This window comes from Bufo bufo, chromosome 2 (genome assembly GCF_905171765.1).
Source record: "Bufo bufo chromosome 2, aBufBuf1.1, whole genome shotgun sequence".
In the NCBI taxonomy this organism is placed as follows: Eukaryota; Metazoa; Chordata; class Amphibia; order Anura; family Bufonidae; genus Bufo; species Bufo bufo.
The window spans coordinates 840,750,721-840,761,263 of record NC_053390.1 but is presented as its reverse complement, the minus strand read 5'-3'; the positions used below and the strand labels follow the sequence as shown (position 1 = coordinate 840,761,263).

At 53.4% G+C, this 10,543-nt stretch overlaps 1 protein-coding gene across 2 annotated transcripts; it reads left to right on the top strand.

Moving 5' to 3' along the window:
- The first annotated feature begins 2,007 nt into the window (after positions 1-2,007).
- MRPS26 (mitochondrial ribosomal protein S26) lies at positions 2,008-8,812 on the top strand. Of its 2 annotated transcripts, XM_040419507.1 has the most exons (6): positions 2,008-2,177; positions 3,122-3,380; positions 7,129-7,275; positions 7,350-7,473; positions 7,910-8,035; positions 8,159-8,812. In XM_040419507.1, the coding sequence occupies exons 1-6, from the start codon at positions 2,132-2,134 to the stop codon at positions 8,165-8,167; spliced, it is 711 nt and encodes a 236-aa protein (XP_040275441.1). In that variant the 5' UTR covers positions 2,008-2,131; the 3' UTR covers positions 8,168-8,812. The 2 variants fall into 2 exon arrangements, with proteins under 2 accessions (XP_040275441.1, XP_040275440.1); XM_040419506.1 differs by lacking the exon at positions 8,159-8,812 and having other exon boundaries at positions 2,025-2,177; positions 7,910-8,118.
- The last annotated feature ends 1,731 nt before the right edge of the window (positions 8,813-10,543 follow it).

Sequence of the window (10,543 nt, the reverse complement as noted above, 5' to 3'; positions counted from 1 at the left end):
CTCCTCCTCCCCCTCCATGATTCAGTACAGCAGACTCCTCCTCCCCCTCCATGATTCAGTACAGCAGACTCCTCCCCCTCCATGACTCAGTACAGCAGACTCCTCCTCCCCCTCCATGATTCAGTACAGCAGACTCCTCCTCCCCCTCCATGATTCAGTACAACAGACTCCTCCCCCTCCATGATTCAGTAAAGCAGACTCCTCCCCCTCCATGATTCGGTACAGCAGACTCCTCCTCCCCCTCCATGATTCAGTACAACAGACTCCTCCCCCTCCATGATTCAGTAAAGCAGACTCCTCCCCCTCCATGATTCGGTACAGCAGACTCCTCCCCCTCCATGATTCAGTACAGCAGACTCCTCCTCCTCCATGATTCAGTACAGCAGACTCCTCCTCCCCCTCCATGATTCAGTACAGCAGACTCCTCCCCCTCCATGATTCAGTACAGTAGACTCCTCCCCCTCCATGATTCAGTAAAGCAGACTCCTCCCCCTCCATGATTCAGTACAGCAGACTCCTCCCCCTCCATGATTCAGTACAGCAGACTCCTCCCCTCCCCATGATTCGGTACAGCAGACTCCTCCCCCTCCATGATTCAGTACAGAAGACTCCTCCCCTTCATGATTCAGTACAGCAGACTCCTCCTCCCCCTCCATGATTCAGTACAGCAGACTCCTCCCCCTCCATGATTTAGTACAGCAGACTCCTCCCCTCCCCATGATTCAGTACAGCAGACTCCTCCTCCATGATTCAGTACAGCAGACTCCTCCCCCTCCATGATTCAGTACAGCAGACTCCTCCTCCCCCTCCATGATTCAGTACAGCAGACTCCTCCCCCTCCATGATTTAGTACAGCAGACTCCTCCCCCTCCATGATTCAGTAAAGCAGACTCCTCCCCCTCCATGATTTAGTACAGCAGACTCCTCCTCCATGATTCAGTACAGCAGACTCCTCCCCCTCCATGACTCAGTACAGCAGACTCCTCCCCCTCCATGATTTAGTACAGCAGACTCCTCCCCCTCCATGATTTAGTACAGCAGACTCCTCCCCTCCCCATGATTCAGTACTGCAGACTCCTCCTCCATGATTCAGTACAGCAGACTCCTCCTCCTCCATGATTCAGTACAGCAGACTCCTCCTCCTCCATGATTCAGTACAGCAGACTCCTCCCCCTCCATGATTCAGTACAGCAGACTCCTCCTCCCCCTCCATGATTCAGTACAGCAGACTCCTCCCCCTCCATGATTTAGTACAGCAGACTCCTCCCCCTCCATGATTCAGTAAAGCAGACTCCTCCCCCTCCATGATTCAGTACAGCAGACTCCTCCTCCTCCATGATTCAGTACAGCAGACTCCTCCTCCTCCATGATTCAGTACAGCAGACTCCTCCCCCTCCATGATTCAGTACAGCAGACTCCTCCCCCTCCATGATTCAGTACAGCAGACTCCTCCTCCTCCATGATTCAGTACAGCAGACTCCTCCTCCCCCTCCATGATTCGGTAGAGCAGACTCCTCCCCCTCCATTATTTAGTACAGCAGACTCCTCCTCCATGATTCAGTGCAGCAGACTCCTCCTCCTCCATGATTTAGTACAGCAGACTCCTCCTCCATGATTCAGTGCAGCAGACTCCTCCTCCTCCATGATTCAGTACAGCAGACTCCTCCCCTCCCCATGATTCGGTACAGCAGACTCCTCCCCCTCCATGATTCAGTACAGCAGACTCCTCCCCTCCCCATGATTCGGTACAGCAGACTCCTCCTCCATGATTCAGTACAGCAGACTCCTCCCCCTCCATGATTCAGTACAGCAGACTCCTCCCCTCCCCATGATTCGGTACAGCAGACTCCTCCCCCTCCATGATTCGGTACAGCAGACTCCTCCCCCTCCATGATTCAGTATGGAAGACTCCTCCCCCTTCATGATTCAACACAGACTGCGCCCCAAACAAAGCCAACCAATCAGGAGTAGCCCCCGGAACTGTTCACCCCGCCCCCTGACGTCACTTAGCAATACACATGCCGGACTTCCTGACTGGTACCACGTGACTCCGATTCTCACGTGACAGGCAGACGTCATAGGCGCGCCGCCAGCCGTGGAGGTCAGCAACATGGCGGCGCCCGAGTAACACATGAGAGAGCGTGAGCTCCGGGTGACGTCATCACTGTGTCCGCTGAGTGAGTATGACGGAATGCTGCTCTTCACCGCCGACGGCAGATCGGCGTCAGGTGACACAGCGGGGGAGGGAGACCCCGGTACCGGAGGAGTCATGTGATGTCCGAGGGGGGAGGGGGAGGTGTGCGCCCCCGGGGTATGTGCCAGGGACTCTGCGGGCACACGGGGGTGTCGGGGTCTGTGCGGGCACACGGGGGTGTCGGGGTCTGCGCGGTCGCACACACGGGGGTGTCGGGGTCTGCGCGGTCGCACACACGGGTGTCGGGGTCTGTGCGGGCACACGGGGGTGTCGGGGTCAGTGCGGGCACACGGGGGTGTCGGGGTCAGTACGGGCACACACGGGGGTGTCGGGTCAGTACGGGCACACACGGGGGTGTCGGGGTCAGTACGGGCACACACGGGGGTGTCGGGGTCAGTACGGGCACACACGGGGGTGTCGGGGTCAGTACGGGCACACACGGGGGTGTCGGGGTCTGTGCGGGCACACACGGGGGTGTCGGGGTCTGTGCGGGCACACACGGGGGTGTCGGGGTCTGTGCGGGCACACACGGGGGTGTCGGGGTCTGTGCGGGCACACACGGGGGTGTCGGGGTCTGTGCGGGCACACACGGGGGTGTCGGGGTCAGTACGGGCACACACGGGGGTGTCGGGGTCAGTGCGGGCACACGGGGGTGTCGGGGTCAGTGCGGGCACACGGGGGTGTCGGGGTCTGCGCGGGCACACGGGGGTGTCGGGGTCTGCGCGGTCGCACACACGGGGGTGTCGGGGTCTGCGCGGTCGCACACACGGGGGTGTCGGGGCCTGCGCGGTCGCACACACGGGGGTGTCGGGGCCTGCGCGGTCGCACACGGGGGGGGGGGGGGGGTGTCGGGGTCTGTGCGGTCTGCGCAGTGTATTGTCCTGTGGATGGTTGTGTCTCCAGTTGTCACCTGTCATTATCCTCCAGGTTGTCGGCTGTTTCCCGGACAGACGAGCTCCTCGGCCATACGCCTGGTCGCCATGCTTCACCTTCCTCGGGCCCCGCTCCTCCTGCGTGTCTCCTGCGGCCCCTGCATAACAAGCTCCCGGGGCCGGAAGTCTCGCTTTGATCCACCGGCAAAATCTAAAGCTTCGCGAATCAAGTTCCCCCCGGCGGTGTGTGTGGAGGAGCTCCTGAGCGTGCAGCACCGCTACCGGCAGTACTCCGCCATCCTGGGCGCCATGAGGTACGTGAGGGGGGCGCAGAGTTATGTCCCCAGGAGCTGACACTCTAAGGTCAGGAGCGGCGCTCCCCGAGGTCGGTACAATACTTCTATTACTGCCACATAGAGGACAGAGGAGGGACTGAGTATAAAACAGACAGGATTCAAAAGCCCCCGAATCTGGGGTCATAGGTCACGGCGTCCGGTAGTCAAGGCAACGTATATACAAAAGAAAGCAGTGATACGGGCAAGTAGGAATACATGAGGATACAGACTGGAGGTAACAGTACAAGTAGGAATACATGAGGGTACAGACTGGAGGTGACAGTACAAGTAGGAATACATGAGGATACAGACTGGAGGTAACAGTACAAGTAGGAATACATGAGGGTACAGACTGGAGGTAACAGTACAAGTAGGAATACATGAGGATACAGACTGGAGGTGACGGTACAAGTAGGAATACATGAGGATACAGACTGGAGGTAACAGTACAAGTAGGAATACATGAGGATACAGACTGGAGGTGACAGTACAAGTAGGAATACATGAGGATACAGACTGGAGGTAACAGTACAAGTAGGAATACATGAGGATACAGACTGGAGGTGACAGTACAAGTAGGAATACATGAGGATACAGACTGGAGGTGACAGTACAAGTAGGAATACATGAGGATACAGACTGGAGGTGACAGTACAAGTAGGAATACATGAGGATACAGACTGGAGGTGACAGTACAAGTAGGAATACATGAGGATACAGACTGGGAGTAACAGTACAAGTAGGAATACATGAGGATACAGACTGGGAGTAACAGTACAAGTAGGAATACATGAGGATACAGACTGGGAGTAACAGTACAAGTAGGAATACATGAGGATACAGACTGGAGGTAACAGTACAAGTAGGAATACATGAGGTTACAGACTGGAGGTGACAGTACAAGTAGGAATACATGAGGGTACAGACTGGAGGTGACGGTACAAGTAGGAATACATGAGGGTACAGACTGGAGGTGACGGTACAAGTAGGAATACATGAGGATACAGACTGGAGGTGACGGTACAAGTAGGAATACATGAGGATACAGACTGGGAGTAACAGTACAAGTAGGAATACATGAGGATACAGACTGGAGGTGACAGTACAAGTAGGAATACATGAGGATACAGACTGGAGGTGACAGTACAAGTAGGAATACATGAGGATACAGACTGGAGGTGACAGTACAAGTAGGAATACATGAGGATACAGACTGGAGGTGACAGTACAAGTAGGAATACATGAGGATACAGACTGGAGGTGACAGTACAAGTAGGAATACATGAGGATACAGACTGGAGGTGACAGTACAAGTAGGAATACATGAGGATACAGACTGGAGGTAACAGTACAAGTAGGAATACATGAGGATACAGACTGGAGGTAACAGTACAAGTAGGAATACATGAGGATACAGACTGGAGGTGACAGTACAAGTAGGAATACATGAGGATACAGACTGGAGGTGACAGTACAAGTAGGAATACATGAGGATACAGACTGGAGGTGACAGTACAAGTAGGAATACATGAGGATACAGACTGGAGGTGACAGTACAAGTAGGAATACATGAGGATACAGACTGGAGGTGACAGTACAAGTAGGAATACATGAGGATACAGACTGGAGGTGACAGTACAAGTAGGAATACATGAGGATACAGACTGGAGGTGACAGTACAAGTAGGAATACATGAGGGTACAGACTGGAGGTAACAGTACAAGTAGGAATACATGAGGATACAGACTGGAGGTGACAGTACAAGTAGGAATACATGAGGATACAGACTGGAGGTGACAGTACAAGTAGGAATACATGAGGATACAGACTGGAGGTGACGGTACAAGTAGGAATACATGAGGGTACAGACTGGAGGTGACAGTACAAGTAGGAATACATGAGGGTACAGACTGGAGGTGACAGTACAAGTAGGAATACATGAGGATACAGACTGGAGGTAACAGTACAAGTAGGAATACATGAGGATACAGACTGGAGGTGACAGTACAAGTAGGAATACATGAGGATACAGACTGGAGGTGACAGTACAAGTAGGAATACATGAGGATACAGACTGGGAGTAACAGTACAAGTAGGAATACATGAGGGTACAGACTGGAGGTAACAGTACTTGTATTGTTACTCCCAGTCTGTAACCTCATGTATTCCTACTTGCCCGTATCACTGCTTTCTTTTGTATATACATTGCCTTGACTACCGGACGCCGTGACCTATGACCCCAGGTTCGGGGGCTTTTGAATCCTGTCTGTTTTATACTCACATAGAGTCCCTTCTGTGTCCTCTCTGTGGCAGTAATAGAAGTATTGTACCGACCTCGGGCAGCGCCGCTCCTCTCCTCTGTACGGCTGTGGGACGCCGGCTCTTACTCTCTGGTTTTGATCTAAGGTCCCTATCAGGATGTATTTAGAGTGTTGGGGGGGACCAGAAAGAAGCCCCACAGACACGGGGAGAACATACAAACTCCAGGCAGATGTTGTCCTTGGTTGGATTCGAACCTTGGACCCCAGCGCTGCAGCCACCAGTGCTAACCACTGAGCCACCGTGCGTATGCTCCTGGGCTCTGTTCCCAGTGACATCATCACTTTGCCTCTTCACTCGATTTGGGCCCCGTAGACTGATTAAATGAGAACCCGATAAGTCTTCAGGAGCCCCATAGAATCAGAGGTGCAGATCTGAGCCCTAGTGAGCGGCTTTCTAGGGTTCCTCTTGTGTTTTTGTAGACCTTACCCTGGTGAGCGGCTCTTTTGGGTTCCTCTTGTGTTTTTGTAGACCCGAAACCTGGTGAGCGGCTCTTTTGGGTTCCTCTTGTGTTTCTGTAGACCTGGGCCCAGCAGATGCCTCCCTGGGGTCCCTTTTGTTTCCTGTACATCTAAGCCCTGGTGGGCACCTCCCTGTTGCTCCTCTTGTGTTTCTTTAGACCTGATCCCTGATGGCCACCTCCCTGGGTTTCCTATTGTGTTTTTGTAGAGCTGAGCCCTGGTGGGCACCTCCCTGGGGTTTCTTTTGTGTTTTTGTAGACCTGGGCCCAGCAGATGCCTCCCTGGGGTCCCTTTTGTTTCATGTACATCTAAGCCCTGGTGGGCACCTCCCTGTTGCTCCTCTTGTGTTTCTTTAGATCTGGTGAGCGGCTCTCTAGGGTTTCTCTTGTGTTTTTTTTTTTTTTTTTTTAGACCTGATCCCTGGTGGGCACCTCCCTGGGTTTCCTATTGTGTTTTTGTAGAGCTGAGCCCTGGTGGGCACCTCCCTGGGTTTCCTATTGTGTTTTTGTAGAGCTGAGCCCTGGTGGGCACCTCCCTGGGGTTTCTCTTGTGTTTTTGTAGAGCTGAGCCCTGGTGGGCACCTCCCTGGGGTTTCTCTTGTGTTTTTGTAGAGCTGAGCCCTGGTGGGCACCTCCCTGGGGTTTCTCTTGTGTTTTTGTAGAGCTGAGCCCTGGTGGGCACCTCCCTGGGGTTTCTCTTGTGTTTTTGTAGAGCTGAGCCCTGGTGGGCACCTCCCTGGGGTTTCTCTTGTGTTTTTGTAGACCCTGTGTCCTTACGATGGAGGAGAATCATCTGAATTAATGGTAAGAGCAGGCCTCTGGAGATCTGGAACATGACTGGTTGCTGTGGGTGGCTGCTCCGCTTTGCACAGATTTTGATGACTCTCCTCCTTACTACATGTCCATGGCAGTCGGGCTTCACCATTGACTTCGCTCATCCTTTTGTAGGGCAGATTTTAAGGAGGAGATGTTACGGTCGCGCTTTGAGCAGCAGGTGGGCTCTTTTGCTGAGCATCGTCTTCACCAGGAGGCCATGGAGCATGCAGCCCTGATGGCGTGGAACAAGGAGGAGAACAACAAGGCCCTGCGCCGGAGGTGAGGCTTGGGGGCCACAAGGTGTGTGGTTAGTGTCTTCCCAGCACAGTGCTCCTGACCAGCTCTTTCCACAGGTTGGAACGTTTGAAGGTGGAGGAGCACGCCTTCCAGACGCTGAGGAAAGAAGCTGCCAAGCTGAGAGACGAGGCGGAGCTGGAGGAGCTGCAGGAGCGGGAGCTGGAGATCCAGAGGCTGGAGGTGCAGTATGGAGGGGGCAGATGCCTTGGTTGATTCCACACAAGGTGCTTTACGTTTAGGCCTTAGTGAGCAGATTTATCAGTATGTGGGCCGGGCACCGTATTTATGAAGCCCCCTATAGATGTATGGAAAAGTGGGCGCGGTATATAAGTCACTGAGGCGACCTGGTGTGAACAGCAGCATATCCGCCTACAAGACATGGAGCGAGAGCTACAGTGTCTACTGCTGGGCACAGCGCTCGTCCGGGGCCTTCTGGATTTATAATGGGGCATTTCTTCTGCATCTTGTCCTGTGTGTCTATTGTGACCATGAAGATCCTGTCACCTGGGGGGCGGAGCCTGATTCATATGGCGCTCCACCATTGTAGTGTTGAGGTGGAGCTCCCCTTTAAGGTGAGGTGCAGCAGGCGTGTAACTGCCGGTATCTTCTTCTGCAGGAACTCTCCAAGACATTCATCACTCCTGAAAACCTGGTGGAGAGAATTGAGGCCGCCCTGAACAATCCAAAGTCCTACAACTTCTGCCTGGACCGAGACGGGAGAATCCTGCGGCCGGGGGCGCACCAGTCCTGAGACGAGCGTGTCCCCTGCGGCCGGGGGCGCACCAGTCCTGAGACGAGCGTGTCCCCTGCGGCCGGGGGCGCACCAGTCCTGAGACGAGCGTGTCCCCTGCGGCCGGGGGCGCACCAGTCCTGAGACGAGCGTGTCCCCTGCTGCCAGCGCAGGACTGCTCCAGGGTGAACGGACTCTTCTTTTCTATCAGATTGGTTCCTTGGTCATCCAAGCCCTCTTCTGCTCTGTGGCCACCTTGAGTCTCTGAAGACGTGGTGGCCATGGGTTGGGGCGAGTGGCTGCTCGGTGCGCGGTGACGACCTTTCCTTACATCTCAGAAGCCACCAACACCTGCAGGAGTTCTGGGAGGAGGATGCCCCTGAGGACGGAGATCCCCTGGACCTCAGGCTTCCAGAGCCTGGAACTTGTCTGCCCTGTAATATGAATAAATGTGTATGAAGAGCTGAAGCTGTCGTTACTGTGACGTCGTCTGCTGTGGACCCGCCCGCTGCAGTGTAACAGCGCAGCCCCATCATCACTCCCTTACAGAATGGGGGTTATCCTTCCGCGCTATGATCATGGCGTCTCTCCAATTCCAGCCCATCGTGGTGAGAGAAATGAGTGTTTACCACCTGCTCTGGGGGTCACTTACAGGCGATGTTCACCTTCGGGGGCAAGTTTATTTAGGATTGTATTTAGCTGATTTTGGGCTATAAATCATTTTTTTTTCAATTGATCTTTATTAAAAATATTGAGCCGTTCTCTCACAAAGGGTTAACTGTCTACATCCTACATTCACTTTGTGCCGCTCATCTAATGACCCTTAACCCCTTCATGCATTCTCACATACATGTACGTGTTCTGATCGGGCGGGTGCTGGGACAGTACTAGGACTGACAGCCGGGCCCCTGCTGTATAGCAGATTAACCCTTCAGACGCCGCCGTCAGTGCTTACCTGTGCACAGGAGGGGCCTCTCTGACCCCATCACCCCCGCTGCAGCCTCACACAGGAGACCCAGCACCCGGCAACTGTCAGTGTAGAACACTGACAGACAATACAGCGCAGACCCAGAGGAGTTGACGTCCCATAGTGGGGCGAACATAAAAAGTGGAAAAAAAAAGAGTTTTTTAAACACACTGCTGGACGTTTTATAACAGACTAATCCGGCCACCACCAAAGGGGCGGGAAGCAAAACGAATGATTTGATTGGTTATTGATAACAGGTAATACTGCCACATCTAATGAAAAATACTCTGCAGAATCTTGTCTCGGAGTTAGTGCTCGTTAGCAGCGCATCCCAACTAACAAGGAGTGTAACTGTCAGACTGTGAGGAGGGAGCGAGGGGCCACTGCCTTGGCCTTGCAGCGGGGGGCATTTGCTTATTAACAGAACACCCCCCCCCCCCCCCTTATCCTTCACAGCTGGGTCAGTAATCTTCCACCTAAACACAAGGATGGAGGACATGTTCATCCAAAAATGGATTCTCATCCCTCACAATTGCCCCATTTTGACCCAGAGGTTCTCCAGGTGGGACAGGTCCATCTGCCGGCCGGAGGCCAGATTCCCGCTCAATAATCCTGGTAGTTTCTTCTTTTGGTACAGAACCTGTTGGCGCACATAAACATGGGCTTAAAGGGATTCTGTCATCAGATTGAACCCCTCTAACCTCACCATATGCTCGTGTCCAGACTAATAAGAAGAATCCTAAGCTGGCCTTATTAAACCTCACCGTGGCTCTATTTGCCCAAAAAACTGGTTTTTATAACCTGTCAATCACTTACTTAAGGTGCCCAAGGGGAGGTCCGTTAATACAGGGTGCCCGGCCGCACCCCTCGCCGTCCGGTGCCCAGCGCCGCCTTCTACAGCTCAGCACCGCCTCCGCAATCCTAGTGCTCAGGCGCGGGATCTTGTAGAGGGATGGGGAGGATTGCGGAGGCGGCGCTGAGCTGTAGAAGGCGGCGAGGGATGCGGCCGGGCACCCTGTATTAACGGACCTCCCCTTGGGCACTTTAAGTAAGTGATTGATAGGTTATAAAAACCAGTTTTTTGGGCAAATAGAGCCACAGTGAGGTTTAATAAGGCCAGCTTGGGATTCTTCTTATTAGTCTGGACATGGGCATATGGTGAGGTTAGAGGGGTTCAATCTGATGACAGAATCCCTTTAACCCCAGCATATACTACTATTATAATCAGCACTACTTGCATATTGTTTGTCTTGCCATCAGGAGCCTCCACCCGCCCTGCTATGGGGAGAGGGACCGCAGTGGGGTCATACTTCTCATCATCAGGCCATGGTCTTCTGTGTGAGACAAACTGCCAACAAGACAAGTTCCTTCTACTGGATCTGGAAGGGAAGCAAACACCCGTTTATGGCTGTGCTCAGGCCTCTCTGTGAGGGCCGCATGTAGCTTGTTAGGCTGTTGTGGAGAATACAATCCTAATCTGGGGGCGCTTCCAAACAGGATCTCAAATGGGAATAATCCTGTCTTTCTGTTTGGAAAGGTCCTGACTGAGTATA